Here is an 18,461-nt window from a genome sequence, read left to right on the forward strand (position 1 = left end):
CCTTAAAAGCTCAGTGTCGGAGTCTTCTTAATTTTTGTCGCTAGAGACCAAAACGGTTTGCAACAAAATCATGAACCAAAATTTGAACTCAATACCAAAATTGTAAACGTCCCTGTTTACTAAACGTTTCGCAATATCCAAACGTTCTTGAAAATTCATGAAATTTTTAATTAATATAAAGTAAGGTAATAAATAGAAGAAATTTTTTGACTGCTTAAATACCTTGAATTAATCAGTACTGAGAAAATATCTTGAACTAAAAAATATTCCGTAAATCAGTAAGAATTATAAAAAAATTGATTGACAACTGTAAATACCTTTAATAATTTTGATATTTATTAAGATTTTATTGTTATAGGAACTATCTTCAAAATTGAATTGTTAATAAAACTGAGAAATGTTGATTGGTATACTGAGATTTTAGAAACAGCATTGACATAAGCGTAGCCCTAAGGCATCAAGCCGGTGTGAATCTGATAATGAAATCCGGACCCACGCCAGTGTGAACCACACTTCTCACATTTTCCACACCACGTGCCTTCCGGGTATTTTAGTTATTTTGTCATATCTTAAAGAGGCTGTTGATACAGACAGTGTTAAATTTGGAATTGATAATTGACAGGAGGAGAGCACAAAGTTAACTTGAATTTTACATTGAGGCATTTCAACTGAAGTCGACTTTTTCATACAAATCCGTGTCAACTTCGAGCTCTGAGTAGAAGGCAGCCGACAAATGATCCAGCTGCAGATCCACAACTAAAAGTGGCTACGGATCACATCTGATCCTTACGACCAGCCTACAACTGCTACCACAATTTAAAATCACGTCACTTACCTCCTCCATCTACAGAATCATCCAAGACATTACAAAATATGACTGTGGACATAGAATTGTAGCTAAATGATGCTTAACATGGCAACACATGGAATTGAAGATATCAAAAGTTAGAAAAATTATTTTTCTCCTTTTTGTGCTTTTGTGTCACTTATTTTGATATGGGCAACAAGGAACAAAAAAAAAATTGTGAGAATCATCAGGCACGCTTTTATGTTCTAGATAATGAGAGGAAAAGAAGTTGGAATTTCCAAAGATTCTCAAACTTTTCTATCAAATCAAAAAAAGAGAGCGAATTTTGTTCTCATTTATATTCTCGCATTTATCGTGTCTGATGCCTGTACATTCACACAACATATCGTAAGTATTTTCATTTATGATAATTTCAGACTGTAATTCTCAACTGGCTGGTAAATGCTTGGTGATTTATATGAGAAAATATTTCAATGAGACTCTTGACGTTTAAAAGCTCCTGCCGTCTGTCTTCCTTTCAATCCTCAACTCTTTATCATATTGCACGTTTACTTTTTTTTCCATTCTTGCCTTCCTTTCCTCTATTTTTTTTGGTTGTAAAATAAATTCTTCTTCTTCGCTAAACTTTTTCTTTATTTTATATTTATATGTAGCTATACGTATGCATGGGTATATTATATACATTTTTTTGTTTCCTTCATTTTGCCTTCCTTATCGTTATCTCTTCCACTTGCAGAGAGAAAATAAATATATTTAAATTTGCGACTTTTACTCTTGCTAATACAATTCATTTTACTTCATCTCGAATTTTTCAGTTTTCACTTTTTATACGTATTTTTCATTTCTCCTTTTCCTATCCAGTATGAGAATGTAAAAGGGAATGTGATGGAACCCGAGCGACACAAATGAAGAAGGGGACGATAGAGACATTATGAGGTTCTCCCGGAAGGCAAAGGTAATAGAAGTATCCGGAAGTCCAGCACTGACTCTATTGAGACCGAAATGAGAAGGCATCACAAATCGTTCTACCACTATAAGCTTGACCCAAAAACTCAAAAACGCGGCATGAAAATGACTGAATATCCAACCAAATGACAGTGTGGCAATGATTCAAAGCCATATTCGAGGAAATCCGTCTAAAAGCTAGTGTACAATTGGTCTGAAAGTTGAATTTTCGATCACTTCTACGCTGTTTGCCTATCGGAGCATCATGAGCTTAGTAGTGGAACCATCTTCCTTTGTATAACTCGGGAAAAATATTTCTGCGATATTCGATGATGGAATAAAAATGATGAGACGAGATTTGCGGGAAATATGGGAAAATTTTTTTATTTTTTTCCGCAAGATAAAACATACTTTACTCCATAATTGTTTACAAAAGAAGGAAGAAAATCTTGCAAGTTTATTAAATTAATGGAAGAGAGGAATAATAATGATGATTATGCAGTTTGAAAGATTTTAAAGCTTAACTGCGTTATTCGTGTTTGTTTTGTGTTTATCAAAAATTGTTTCAAAAAGTATTAGGAAACTTTGGATGTTTTCTTTATTAATTCTTCGATGTTTAAGTAGCATAAAATTCAGAAGAATCCTTAAGAATATTTTCAATGGGATTTTGAGTCTCGTAACCTAATAGCATCATTTATCTAGCTACAAAAATTGTATTTTTAAAAGAATCTGACAGAACCTGTCATTCAATTATGTTACAAATTTCATGTTATGCAGAGTTGCTATCTGTGATATTGCAAAATTTAAATCCAGTGACTGTTTTAAACACAGCTAATTTTTGGATTTAGTCAAATTTTCAAATTCTGAAGTTTGGCAAGTGAAAATTATCAATCCGCATTGAAACCAATTTTTGAAAATTCAATGATGTTTATTCTTTGGAGTTCAAAAACAGACTGAACTTTGTACAAAAAGGGGTTTTCAACTATGCAACAATAAATATTATTCAAATCTCAAATGAACGTTATAACACACCAATCAAAACAGGCAATGAGAATTCAATTTGACAATCTTATTCAAGAACCTAAAGCTACAACCCTGCTTAATAGTCTATTTGCCTTCGATAAAAATGTTATCAAGATTAAAAGGCTTTTGCAATGATTGGATTATGAATCCAATTCAAAGAATTACATACATAAAATTCCAAAGGTAAAGTAATCATATTTTCAAATCAAATATCGATCAATTCACCATTCATATAAAAGCTTTTCAAGCCTTCTTGGAAAATATGTTTCACATAAAATGTGAGCAAATATTCATAAAAATAAAATCATCAAAAAATGCGCCAAGAATCGAAAAAAGGGGGAAAAGATTTTCCGATGCAGGAAATTGTTTTCGGGAAAAAGTTTCCAAAATAAGAACTTTGACATAAAGCTTTACTGAGAATCTTTTTGATTTGTTGCTGCAAAAGATTATTTCGTTAATTTAAAAATATTTCTTTTTTCGATTTAGTCTTTTCTGATTCATGTCTTCCTTTTATCAATTCGTTTGAGAGATTTGTGATTTATTTTAAAAAGACTAAATTCAATCCTTAATGCACTTTAACATTAATAGCTAAAGGGTGCTTAAAAGCACAACATCAACGTTATTAAAATCACTTTTATATTACTTTGAAGTTCTTCTAGTTCTTCGTGTTGACAGAGGTGGAGCTGAAAATGGATCTAGCTGTACAGAAATGAGGAAGGCTCCGATTTAGCTTAGATATTTAAGGTCGGAATTCGTGGCATAAAAAATAAATCTTTTATTGTTGTTTAACAAGCTTTTTTCCAACAGATTTAAACTTTTAATTCTCGTTAAGTTGACATGATGTAATTGAATCTACAAGAAGTCATAATATCTATCAAGTAAAATAAATTCAAAGCTCAAAGTTGAATTGGAATTTTGTATGGGAAAAGTTGACTCAACTCCAATCAAATAACGAGTCGACTTTGAGTTCTGTGGAAATTTAAACTTTTGATATTTTTCATATTGCTTCAATTTAAAGGACAGAAAAATACTTTAAATGACTTTCAAAACATATTTTCTACAGTCAAAAAAATGCTTTGAACTTCATTTTTCTTCTTTCATCTTTTATGTAAATTCAATTCTTATAAATCTATAAGGTGCTTATTTTATGACTTTTCAAATTGAGAAATGAATTGAAATAAAAAATTATTTTTATGGCTCGTTTGGAAATTATGTCCATTAAAGTTGAAGTTGCTTACCCGAGCTTTCATTAACACCAAATGGAAGCCACCTCCATTTGGAGCCTTAAAAGCTCTGTGATGGAGCTTTCTTCATTTGTGTCGCTCGTGCTACCATCATCAAATAGTTATTAAAAGCTAAACGTTATTGGCTAATGATCCCCAAAAGCTACATTTAATATTTCATTCAGTTCTTTGTAGCTCTCGTCTTTGTGAATAAAGGACTTTTATTATATTTTTCTCATGAAAAATATATTTATTTTTTGATGTAGTTTTTCTCAATAAAAAGTAATAATGTCTGCATATCGTCCATCGTCCTTGAAATTAATAAAATCATGAACAATAAAGTAATGAAGTATGAATTTTGCTCTACTAGTTTCAGAGACGTAAAACACCCTAGTGAAGCTCTGAATATATCTTGAGGGGCACAAGATAGCAATACGGCTTTCAAAACCGTGAAACATGCTTTAGAGAAGCCTTTCAATTCCGAGGAACGTAACACAGAGTAGGCTTCCAAACCCGAGTAACACAATATGGAAGAGGCTTCTAACCCCGAGCGACACAACACGGAAGAGTCTTCCATTTTCTGTTAATAAAGGAGCTTTTGGGAGCCAAAAAAGGTACGTTTTTCAGCATTCTACATTTTTGTTCGTCGGATCAATTGACTTTGAACATTGTGTGGCTTCCAAATGGTTGCCAAACCTGTCAAATGGAGGTTTCCTGTATCGCTCGAACATAAACTGTTGAGATCTGTTACTCTGCTATGATGCTGTCTTTCCAAAATACAAAACGCTATTCCCGAAAAGCACAAATCGGTTAATTGATTAAAAACCTGGTTTCAGATCAACTTTTTGCTGGATTCAATTTAAATCTGGCACCAAAATCAGACCGGTCTAGTGGATCAATAAACCGACTTGTGTTATTGGGGATGAAACAATGATATAAATTGTCAGATGCTAAATGTCGCTAAATGTTTATTAAACTTCAACAAAAACAGCACAGCACAAAAAAAATTCAATTCAAATATTTAATTTTCTATTACGTATAGGTAGTATGTAGGTACAAACATGAAAGTATATTTCAAATTAACAACAGCATTTCATTTATGTTAATAAATGTATCAAAAACTATTCCATATTGTAGCACAATTGAAAATTATTCGGCTAGAACTAATAACAATATTTCAATTATTAAACACAAAAAAGCTTGTAGGAAAGGCAATTAACAAAACTAATTTAAATAACTTTGTTCAACTAAAATTAGTCTCAGATGTGATAAATAATAAAGTTGTGTACAATCAGTTATTCCAAATTTGTCATTAATTGCAAATATTTTTAGTGCATTCACACTTACAAAAACACACAGACATGCATACACATACACAACTAGATCATGATCCATGAACATTTTGAGTTTTAGCAAATATTTGTCAATTAATGCCCGAGAGTTAAAATGCTTTTGATTTTAGAATTTTTGATCCAGAGTTGGGATCACGATCAGCACATATTGAAATGTTGCCATAACGGCGACTAGGCAGTACTTAGAACCAAAAGGCAACAATTTGGCAAATTTGGTTGTTTTTGGTTAGGCAAAGTCAAGGTTTTGCTGGTTGTCAAGCCTTGTGGTGCATTGTTCGTTAATGAGGTCTAATTTTAAGTCAGTGATGGACAACCTTTTTTTTCATTGGAACACCGACGTTGATGACTAACCTTGACTGAAACCTTTCATGGTATACGGTTCAAATCTATACCAGATTAAGTTAATCAGAAAGTATTAAGTTTTGGAACGCTAAATAGACAGGATTGACAGAGAAAGTCTTTATAGTGGATAGCCACAATTTTCTACAGATGTGGTTCATGGAACGGGTTTAGTTTCGGGTAAGTTATCGACGATTATAGCCGAAATTTGATGAATTTTACTAAAAAATCGATGTTCGCCGTAAATTGGGCCAAAATTTTGTCCGAACTTCGACATATCTACAACTGCATCTTCTTATTCTGCAAATAGCACCTTCTGTAGGTGCAGAATCTAGGTCTGTATCCCAATTGCATCACGTGAACTTTAACCGAGTTTACCTCCATGCTTCTCCAACTCTGCCATTTTTCAACACATACACAAAGTGCATTTTACCGTTTAAATATTTACCTTTTACGGGGCGACATACAAACATATTCACACAAACAATTCATCACGTCAATATACAAATATTTACGATATATATATGTGATATGCTGTCGCTTTTTTTCATTAAATAATGATTGCGCACTTTTCATTCATTAAATTTCTCTTTTATTTAACATGTTCACATTAACAAGCGAGAAAATTGCGGTGCTAATGGTTCTCAATTTCATTTACTCCATCTCGCTTTCTCTTTCCCACTCCTTCACTGTCTTTTTATACCCCAAAACATTTTCATTTGTCGTATGCCATTCAAATAGGTATTAATATGTATATAGATGAAAAACCCATAAACATGTGCTTTTTGTGTGTATTTAAAATAATATGAGCCACACCATGAGCAATATTAAAATCCATTATCGATGATATTATCAAGCTTGTGCATTTATTATTGCTTGCTCATTCGTTTATACGTACTTTCCTATATTCCAGCTTTTGTTTTGCATATATAGTAATATACTCTTTTACATTTCTGGTTATATGCAGCTATCGGCAAATTATTTGTGGTATCGAATCCATTATATCGAGGTACGGTCGTGGGAAGAATGACCGTTAAATTTTGAAAAATATCGTCGAATATTTCAAATATTTTTTGACAGTTGAAAACATTTTACCGTTTTTTAACGGTTAATTAACGGTTTTTTGAATTTTAAATTGTTCTATAACTTTAAAATTAATTGATGATTCCTCGACGAGTGCCATGACCGCACCCAGCAATTTACAAGTATGGAAATAATAATATGAGAATAAATGTGGAAAAAAGCTAGACAGCACTTTTGAAAAATTCAATGAAATAGCAACAAATTATTAGTATTTTTTATTCAATTTCGATTTCACTTTTTTCTGTAGGTACCCAATAAATTTTTATCACATTTTCTTTCTTATGGTATAATAATATGAAATTGCTGTATAGAAATGACTCCAATAATCGTTTCAATGCATATGTGAATGATATTTTTGTTCAATTTTCAGCACATTGACACCCTTTTATTTAAAGATTTTTATTTTTTCACAGGTTCTGTTTTGTTTAAAATGAATTTTGTGTGGGTTTTCAATTTTTGTGCTTATCAACAAGCCATTATGTGCTGATTTTTGTGTTTTAAAATGATTAGAAAACCAAAAATTGCTGAAAAATCAAGTTGTTTTGACACAATATGCATCAGGGATGTATTCAGAGGAGATGGGGATATTCATACTAACTTTAGAGATCCGTGTCAAATTCTTCTTCGACTAGGATGTCGCTCTGAGTGACTAGAATCTTAAAAATCATTTTAATAGACTACCAGAATTGGAATTTCCAATTTTCTCAATTTTCTCCGCTTTTTCATCCTACAATCATCATTTTTGTTTACCCAAATACATCCCTCGTACTCAAGTTTGAAGTTAAAAAAAGTCATAATTTAATTTACTTGCATAGACATGCACATTTCGAACATCAGTCGTCGAATGATAAACAAAACAAAGCAATCAATAAAATGACAAAAATGAAAATATTTCATATGAAAAATACCAACAGAAATTTTCCTGCAAAAAATATTTTCAACTATCGATTAGAACACAACAATTGAACGCGACTTTCTCGGAATTGATCTTGTTTAGACTATACAAAAATCAGCCATGACTACGAAAATTCGTGAGTAACAGAAGCTGTACATAAATTTAAAAGGAAAAGCTTGCTTTAAATTCGAAAATAAAACAAATTTTCCAAAATATTCAGCATAGAAAGTGTCAATGCCCTAACAAGAAAAAAGAATTATTTTGAATACAAAAGAATTTCCGTTCATTGTCAATTTGTTTTTTGTGTCATCATATGACATGACTACAGTCAGTATCCTGAAGCTTAAATTCACGCTACACATCACAATCAGGAAATTATACCTCAAATAAATTCTTTTTTTTTGTTGTTGTTCCATATGCTTTTTATGCAATTTGGGGAAATAAAAAGCATGTCAGATAATAATAGAAAAAAAATTGCTCATTCTCATGGGATTTTTACGCAGAGAACATCACAAAACAATCAAAAATGGCATTTTAAATTCAAAATAATGTTGAAAAGTCTTCCTGTTATCGAAGGACTTGAGCGCATTTCTGTATCAAAAATTGGTTACCATACAAATGCGAATCAACCTTAAGAACAAGATCCAGCAAGGTAAAAGTCACTTTTCTGACCTAAAATACGATCCAAATTGTTTCAAGTTATGATACAACAAATTTATAAATTTCGTCATTTAACGGATTTTTTTTGATTCAAACTTTTAAACGGTTACCGAAAACATTTCAACATTGTTCTGAAAACACTTTAAGACTATTGAAAAACACTATTAAAACATTGAAAAACTCTGAAAAACATCGTAAAACACTGCAACATGATGTTTTATTTATCAAAATTGCTGACGACTGGAAATTTACGAAGGACTTTATAAGTAAATTCAAAAATTCGAAGAAAAATCAATAATTAAATCTACCAGATCAAGTAGTAAGCCAGTAACCCAGTGATGGACAACATTTTCACCATGGCACACTAGTGTACGATACACTTGTGCGGTTTCAGTGCGAGACTAACCTAAAATTCGAGTTCTCTACTGGGTTTGGCTAACCGAGATCTTGTCCCTTACCCGGCTCAGCTAGCCGATTAAACTGAAATTATCTTTAAAAATTCACTTCAAAATTCGAAATGTTTTTGTTTAATCTTCCCAGTGACATAATCCTCTGATGTTTGCTTTCCCACTACCTCAATCTCATCGCATAACAAACACAGAACCGTGAAAAAAAAAATTCAAACTTTTTTCCACTCATCTATTTAAGAGTAAAAAAAGAAGCTATTATCAAAAAAAATTATGAAATGATTCATATCAGTGCCAGTGTGTGTAGTGAAAGCCAGCGAAATGTTTTTAATTTAATTTCACGTCATATTCAGTTCTGTTTGAATCGCAAGCGAGTTTGGTTTTCACTTAATTTATATTTTTTTTTGTTCTACTCTAGACACTGCTTTGTCTTGCTTGTATTTAAAAGGATATTATTTTTTTTTCTCATTTGTCTGCAACTGCTGTTGATGCTGTCCACTTTCAAGTGATTATTCTACATTGTGAATGAGTAAACGAAGATTTTGCAAGACAAAAAAATGCTTTTAAAAGCTGCAATGTGCCTGTGTTTTGTCATGGTATGGATTTAAATCAGTGTTGTTATGTGGCATGTTGAATGGGTCAGACAAAATTTGAGTATAGATCAGGTATTGTGGAGATGAAATAGATTGGCATGGAATCAGACAACGAGATATAACAAGGAAAGTGCCAAAATGAATTTGGAACTCTAGACTTCATAGAAATTGCCCAAAAATAAGGATTACCTTGGATACTCTCCTCCAGAAGGTGCATAGTGTAGTAATGGCAAAAAACCTAGCGTAAGTCTACCTTCTGGTCAGATTTTATTAAATCCGGCCTCAGAACAGAGTTAAGTTGGCTTCGGGAGATATTCTTGAACTGGATCTTACTGGATCTCGTTTTGTAGTTCTACACGCTTAAGTCCCTCGATCAATAACACGAGGACTTTTGTGAGCTTTTCGGGTCTTTCCCAATTCCCGATTTAAAGTTTAATAATGTCTCTAATATCTGAGATTAGAAATAATCTAAGACAAATAATCATCTGAGTCTGAAATAGACAAGGTCTAAATCACAACTTTAATATTATTTGAATTATCTGGTTCAAAACTTCCATAAAGTCGAAGAACAAAGTAGGAATTCGAACCCTTAATCACTAAATCTGTGTATTATCAATTAAGTGCCAAAGCAAAACCAATTTCGACACAGATCTTTATTAGCTCACAACTAATGATTCCAACAAAAATCAATTATCTAATCTGACCCAGACATCTCCAAATTAACAACACTGAATTTAATGCAGACGAGAAAAAAACAAGAATTAAAGACAAAATTGTTTCTTAAATCAATGTTTTTACAACATTCACAGTTCACTGCTCATCTCATCGGAATAGAAGGATTCGGTGGAAAACCCAAGCAGGATAAATGTTACAATCACAAGTAAGAGAAATAAATTAAAAGTTTCGAAAAAAAGGAACAAACAGAACAGAACAGAAGAGAAAATAATTCAATTTAATTTTTGTCTATTTTCATTCTTGACGACAGCAATAAACTTTTATCATTGCTTAATTTATTGTGCAATTCAACACAAAATTCATCAATTACTGTACGTGATGCATGTTACGGGTGCTTTTTTCGCGTTGGTGTTCTAACTCCGGGCGCTGCACTTTTGAATCAACTAAGTCAATGTGCAAATATATATTTAGCCAATACAAGTTATGCTGGTTGTGCTTCACAGTTAGCCGTAAGTAAATTAAAATGTAAATGAATGTATTCTGGTGTGTTGTGATATGTGAGAATCGGTTTTTTATTTATTTCATATGTAGAACAGCATATGTAGATTGAATGACTCGAGTAAACTAGAATTTTAGTGAAAGTTACACTGGAAGTGATTCAATTGATTGCATTAATTAAAAGGAATCATACTGATATACCACCAATTGATGTTTGTTATTGGATCTGATTCTATGTCTGATTTTTTATTCTTTTGATTCTAATCAGAGATTGAAGTCGACTCAGGGTTTGTATGGAAAAGTTGACTCGATACCTTACAAAATTCTAGTAGATTTCGAGCAATGACTTGAATAGTTGGGTTTAAAAAGCAAATTGCTGTTATTTGGTTAAATACCAGTGTGTCCCGGCACACATGTATACACACTGATATAGAGGCACAACAGTAGGATACACTGTAGAACGAGGACGAAATCAGGGATTTGCTGGTCAAAACTCTTTTTTGATGTCTCTAAATTTTTCAATATTATCCTTAAATTCTTAATAATTTATGAAATCCAAATATATTTCAAACCAACCAATCCAACCAGCCTTCCATTTAACACCCCCACCGATTATCCAACCCATTCTACTTGAATGCGTCCTTTTTTGAGGTGCACACTCATATGCATGCTCCTTGTCTGTTCTAGTAGTTGAGACAGCTATCCTGAAAGGGATATTTCGTATGGCACTGGATTTTTCTACTCCGTATGCTTTCTATGACACATACCCCAGATGAATAGTGTCAAAATAGAACACTCCTGAGTGGACATGAATACATTATAACAAGTTAAAACTTCATTGATTTAGAAAAAGTTTTTAAAGAAAAGTGTATGCTGAACACCAGTATAATTGAGCACTTGTACAAAGTTTCATGAAACCACAGATACAAAATTTATCAAAGACTTGATTTCACATAAAAACTTTTATATTCTCATTGACCAGAAGCATTTCAAATTTACAAGTAAATTATTCACCTCAACAATCAAAAGAACAGAAGAAATAAAAAGTTGGATAGAAGTCAAAAGTTTCGATAATTCTTCCATCATTTCGATGAAGGAAGAGAAATGTTGCGTCTGATTCCTTTAAAAAGCAAAAAAATAGAACAAAAGTTCAAGAAACTTTTCCATTAAATTTCCTTTCCTTTTGTCTATTTTTAAATCTCAATTATGTTTAACAATAAAAATCTACTTAATTAATTGATTATCTTAATTTAAAAATAAAAAACTTTCCTTAACAATTCAGTCGAACTTATTTAAAGTGAAATGAAAAGCAATTTTAAAGGAAAAATTGATGAAAACAACTGCAATAAAAAAACTTTTATTCAAGATGATGTCTCGATAAATTGTTCATTTTAAAGTGAAAATGAAAAGTTTTAAATTGTTTTTTATTATAAAAAGGAAGAAATAGAATGCTATTGACTGCATTTTGGATGTTTGGGATTGTTTGGTTAAGACAGTGGTGGGCAAACTGTGTGTCACGTCACAATAGTGTGTCGCTAAAATTATTTTTAAATGCCTTACGCCTTGTAGGGTTTTGGTCGAGGCTTTCAACCAAGATGTGCCACGAAAAATAAAAGGTTGGCCACCACTGGGTTAAGCAGTTGATGTAGAAACAAAGTCAGATATTTTCAATGTTGTTGAACTTATTAAAATTATCAAAAATGTTCAAAATTGTTTAAAATTGATAAATCAGTTATTTACCAACAGGTGCGTAACCTTTCTTGACCACACATCCCTTTTTATACACCCTTGCGCACCATTAAACCCTTAAACTTGTCTTAAACCCAAAAAATATTTAAAGTTATTTTAAAAAGCACATATCCTGCATTAGAATGAGCAGGATTCACTGCGATCAGATTTTAATCAATCTATTCAATTTGATCTAGGCCAGAGGTGGTCAACCTTTTTCACGGTATTCCATGGTGATGAGTCTCGATCGGTTCAATGGAATTTCCGAAAAAATTTGGCATACTAGTGTGGAACACATTTCTACCATTCCAGATCTAGGCTTTCATGGTACCTGGAATAGGAGGAGAATTTGAGTTACATCCCATCGCATATTTCCGCAAAATATGTGGAACTACAATCTTTAAACTCTCTATTTTCAAATTTCCTAAATTGCGTTTCTGTCAATCCCAATTGTCTGCATTTAAACTAGTTTTATTACCTCAGCTGCTGCTCGCGACGTCTGTGCAGATCAACATTGTTGTTTATGATAATTAGAAGTTTTTTGAACTTTATAAAGTTAAGAATTATTCTATAATTTTGCTCATTATACCATTCAATTAATTAGAAATGCTTCCAATACAAATACATCATTAAATATTGTTTCATAAATAATGATTATTTGCAGACATGATTATCCAATTATTATTTGAACAACAACTTTTTTTTTTGTTAACAATTAAAACAAATCATTATAAAACCGAAATGATGTTTAGTTTGTTAAAAATAAATATCCACTGATTGTTTGGAGAGACAATTTTAATTGTTGCAGTACAGACTGCAAATAAAATAATTTTGGTGAATGCAATTTTTGAGGGTTTTTAAATCATTTTCAAAGTGGATATAAATCTGTGAAGTGGGATTTCAGTTGCAATTAGTAGATACTTAATATAGGAATGAATTATGTGCTATTTTTGGTTGAAATTTGGGGCTTTTGTATTATTTGTAGATAATTACTATATTTCAGAATGTTGGCTTTAACTATGACTGCATATTAAGGGTTGTTTTGAAATTATGGAACAATAATAAGTAGTAATAAGAAGTTTTACTGGATGTATGCGGTCAATTGGCGTTCTAAGTACACTCTGTCCTAAGTACACTGAAGAAGGGTTCGATAATTGTCAATATTAGAATTATTTCACCAAAAAACCTAGAAGAATGAAGAACTTTTACAAAAATTACCCTCAAAACTTTCCCCGCCACCTCCTTGAATGCGTGGTTACAGTATTTATGCGTGTCAATCAGTTTGGTTAAAGTGAATTTAGGAAGTTTGGGGTGAAATCAATGAGAGCTGTACCATAAGCATTGTAAAGAGAAGAAGACATAAGTGAAAATTGTGCCACATTCTCTAGCAACCCCTGGTGGCTCAGTGGGAAAGAGTACTTGGCACGTTGTCGATAGAGCGTGAGTTCGAGTCTCACTCGGTCCATATTGTTCGGAAGTGTCCATTTTTCTCTACATTCTTCCCAGAAGATACACTGTGTAGAAATGGCCGAAAATTCCCAGTTACAGGTCGACATAACTACTTACTTACTTCGATGGTCGTACAGATCAACTGTGATCAATGGCCTCCCTCAGATGTCGCCTAAAGCTGGTTCTATCGCCGGCTTCCGCCTGCCAATTGCCAATACCAAATGCAATGCTGTCTCTATCGACAGCTTCTTTCCAGGTTGATATTGATCTGACCTAGAGCCAGATTTGCACTGGTTTGGATACCGGATTATTGCCCTTCTCTATACTCTATGCTATCCGGGATTAGTAATAGTAATTCCTGATTAACATAGTTTATGATTCTCATTAATATCAGATATTCGCGATGTAAAGTGATATGCCTATATGTTATCCTCATTATCCTGATTATAATCAACTAGTTCCAATTAGTTTTATAATTAAAATGTTATAAATTCACTTTGACCACTCAATATCATCTCATATTCATATAGAATCTCAAAACAGCACATGCAACACGAATGCATCCATCAAAACCTTAAAAGAATTTATTAATTGAAAGTATATTAGATTCAATTAAACAAGCTTGTAGGCCGGTGATTATTATTTTTAGGCACAAAATATGCCTGAAATAATTTGTCATGATGATAAATCTAATAAATACTCAACTCTGCATGGTCATTGAATTCCTATCGAATTCTATTTATGCTTTATGTCCGAGTATTAGTTCGCATTTGTATAAATCCCGAAAAAATCTTTGCTTTCGGACGATAAAATTTCTTCTATTCATTATTTCGATAAATTATGAATACCTATATAAAAAAATTTTGTGCTGACTGTCATGCATTTCTACATTTCATTGCGTAATCACTATTGAAAATCACAGACATACATTTTAGTCCATATATGTGAAAATATTGCATTTGAAATTCAATTCTAAATATTGAAAATGACTCTTTTTTTCGGAATTGCATTATGCAGCTTTCAATGAAATTCATTCTTTTTTTTTTTCGTCTAATACTTCCTCACCAAAATGATTACGAATGCTCTTATCGAGGTCAATTTGCGTTTTTTCTATTCAATTTTATTCAACCATATCAAATCGTTGCTGCTGTTGCCGCTTCTTGTTTTACGTTTAGATTTTTTTTTATTCTTCTTCGTCCACTGTGCTGTATGCTTCTGCTAATATTGCAATGTGTGTATGTTTTTGATGGTTATTTCGCAATTTTCCACTCTATACACTTCCGACATTGATTATTTTCACACACAATTTGACTTTTTGTTAGAGCTGCTTTTCTAGTGCTCTTTTATTGCTTCGGCCGTTGCACAATTATTAAAAGCATCAATGCATTTGATGTTAATGGATTTTAATTTTCTATCTCCACGTCTGTACATTTCAAGTACTTTTTTTTATTCTCTCTATTTTGCAGACAATTGTATCGGGAGTACGACCAACAACAGCTCCAACATATCCGTTCTTATGTTATACTGGATATTGCGAATTTGTACGATGTGTTCGTCGCATTAATGCAAATGTTTTGGTAAAAATTGAATAAATTTTCATTGATAAAAAGGATTTTTAGATTACTTTGTAGGTTTTATGTATTTAGATGGCTTGATTGGCATGTGTGTGACATTTAAGGGTTGTTTATGGGTTCTATGGGTTGTTGTTGGATTCTATAACATCCATAGATTCAGTCTAATGATCCTATTCCTTATCTAATCCCCAAACCTCTTCAAAATGTTGCACTACAAAGGCAAATGACTCTGAAAATTCAATAATATTCAGCAATTCTGAGTAAAAAGTGCAATTTCCAACATTCCATAACCTTAGATATGTCCATAAACCACAAACAACCACAAGCATGTCAATTAATATCCAATAAATCATCAAAACCCTTAAAGTCACGCTAAAAATCTTTAAAATCCCTCAAAGACAATAATCAATAAATTACAATCATAAAAAATCCATCCATTCCATCCAAGGTTGACAATTGCCTCATCGAGAACAGCAATCGTAATTTGACGACACAACAAGACCGAGTAAATTACTATACGAATATAACGGCATGCATTCTAGCGAGATCACGATGCAATGCATATAATCCAATCACTGGAGAACTTCAGTCAGGCAATAATCTGTCGCCACTGCTTCATTTTCAATCAGGCGTCCTTTCAAATGCACTTCAAATAACAACTAGTGGAGATATTAGAATCGTGTCATTTTCACAAAAAGTTGGTGTCTCGGGACTGTTTTGTGCAACACAGACGAGTTTAGATCAAGCGGGTTATGGTGTGACGACATGCTAGACATAAACGTAGAAAGCGAAGAGAAACTGTGAAATTTAAAACTGCCATGATGATGATTATGACGAGTACGATGGAGAAGGTCGTACTTTTGTTCATCTTAAAGTTTTTCTAATAACAATGCAATAGATATATAAAATATTGTGTCATAGTTTTGATAAGTATACCCACAGCAACAAACTTCTCGACATGACTTTTCATTATTATTTTTTATCAATGCACATGAAATCTATTGGAAAAGTTTTCAATTGTTAAATGATCTGAGATAAGAACATCTCTGATATGTTGAAGGGAGAAGTTTACAAGGAATTTCATGTCCTTTTTTTATTGTAAACTAGCCACTTAATAATAATAACGTCATTTTCTGCTGTCATCTTTTGTCAATTTTTTATGATCATTCGACCATTTTTATATCCATAATAAACTTTATTTTTTCTAGTCTTATGAATGTCTTCTTGTTAGTTTTTTGGCACAAATATGTCCAACATATGTATAGCAATGTATGAGAGAATTTTAAAGATGAGCGGGTGAAGCGTGAGATTTTATAGAAAGTAAATGCTGTTCATTTCTGTCGTTTGATTCAGCGACAGTGCTCTTCGTCCACTGTGTCGTGTTTTCATTTCTAGATAAACACTTGCAAACAGTTGTACTTTTCTGCTCTTACAAATTGCAACCTGTACAGCAAAAAGAAGTATGCACTTAAAGTATTACAAGCACAAATCTTCTTATATTGATGGACATTACGAATTGGCTAAATTGCAGGAACATACTCGGAAGCTGTAAGAAGTATGGAAGTATGCTGCTGTCCAATACAACGATAAGAGCTGTGTAATGAGCATTGGATAGAAGAAGAAAGGTTTATATGTGCTTTATCTCAACGTTCCTTAACAACCATCAGTAGCTCAGAGGTAGGAGCATTTGACCGAAATCGAAGGACATGGATTCGAGTCCCACTCGGGTTATGCTGTTTGGGATATGTACTTTTCTTCTTTAGATTCTTAGAAGCAGTATAGTTCCGTACCAAAAGAGAAGTCACATGGTCGCTAAATGAAGTCATATTACACACATGAAAGACCATTCCGTGGATCCATTAAATCTGCGTTACAGATACATTTACTTCCTTTACTTCGCTCGCAATACAGACCAATTGTGATTCGTGTTCTCACTCAGCGCCTGAATCTGACTATCGCTGGATTTTGCTTGAATACCGCTTGCCAATTTCCACTACCAAATCCAATACCGTTTCTATCAACAGCTTTCTTCTATGAGTTCTATGGTCTTCCTCGTGAAACATTTATTAACACCAAATAGAAGCTGCCTCTATCTGTCGATCATTTGACGTCCACAAATAGACGAGATGGCCGACAGATAAAGTCAGCTTCCATTTGGTGTTAGTAAATCTATCCTTAGCGAATCCATATTCATTCATGTCGCTCGAAAAACAAATCCATAGAATTTTAAAATCTAGTTGTTCATCCAAAGTTCTACCATTTCCAACATCCAACAATCCGATTATCGATTTACTTTGCAATTTTTAGAATTTCAAAATTGATGATTATGTAGCAGCTGCTTCGAGTTTCTTAATCGTATGCTCTTTGTACGTAACCTTTTTCTATCTCGACATGTATGAACGTCATATTTTTAAGCATAATAGTATATTCAGGTTGATGTGTCTATTGTCTACAAAATTTTCACGTAAAATGAAACTTTTTTTTTGTGTGTCTGCAGAAAAGTTATATCCACAGGTTTCCAGACAGAAAACAAAAACTTTTTCGAGAATAATCCATGTGCGTCAATAACAATGTTTTTATCCTCGCCTCATTCTCTCATTGTTCGCAATCCAACGAAATGCCCATATTGATAATAAGTAATCTAATCAAGCAGTCCAAATGGAAGTAACTCGAGGAAACATTGTGATTTGGACGTGCCGATTTTCTTTTTATCTCATAAGCTGTTAATACTTCCTTTATTAACCTTCATGGTATATGCCTTCGTAAATATTTCACGATACGTAAAAGTTCTTTTTTTGTGTATTGTAAGAATTTCCAGAGTTGGTACTTGGGTTGATTTGGATGGCATTTGATTGGATTAGCGGCTGGTGTCAGGAAAAGACATCTGAGGTTTAACTGTCAGACAACAGATCGGGAATATTTAAAACCTTTTCTGAGTTTATAAATTCGATTCCTGCCAGAAGCCAATCTCTCATCATCATCACAAGTAAGTGTTGTGGCTGTAAGTATGACAAGTCCTTGAACAATCCGAACAACAACCATTGCCACAGATAAGAAATGATCCAAAATTGATGAAAAATTCACTGATTTTAATATTTGACTTAGATTTATGAACATCCCACAGCATCAACACTGCAACCACCAGAATACATTCTGAAAAAGAAAGAAAAATAACGTGAAAAAATGAAAGAAAAAGTTTTGTTCATGAA

The 18,461-nt window shown here is 32.7% G+C and overlaps 1 protein-coding gene across 1 annotated transcript in view; it reads left to right on the forward strand.

Moving 5' to 3' along the window:
- Nucleotides 1–16,183, forward strand: part of LOC139095057 (uncharacterized) — a 33,370-nt gene extending 17,187 nt beyond the window's left edge. The window contains exons 2-5 of the mRNA XM_070646304.1: nucleotides 10,138–10,208; nucleotides 10,314–10,512; nucleotides 15,145–15,255; nucleotides 15,701–16,183. Of these exons, the coding sequence (XP_070502405.1) occupies nucleotides 10,138–10,208; nucleotides 10,314–10,512; nucleotides 15,145–15,255; nucleotides 15,701–16,024 (705 nt within the window). The 3' untranslated portion in view covers nucleotides 16,025–16,183. The remainder of the gene's footprint in view (nucleotides 1–10,137; nucleotides 10,209–10,313; nucleotides 10,513–15,144; nucleotides 15,256–15,700) is intronic.
- The last annotated feature ends 2,278 nt before the right edge of the window (nucleotides 16,184–18,461 follow it).

The sequence above is a fragment of the Chironomus tepperi genome, unplaced genomic scaffold (assembly GCF_022539635.2).
Source record: "Chironomus tepperi strain 1889 unplaced genomic scaffold, CSIRO-AGI_Ctep_v1 contig_359, whole genome shotgun sequence".
Classification (NCBI taxonomy): Eukaryota; Metazoa; Arthropoda; class Insecta; order Diptera; family Chironomidae; genus Chironomus; species Chironomus tepperi.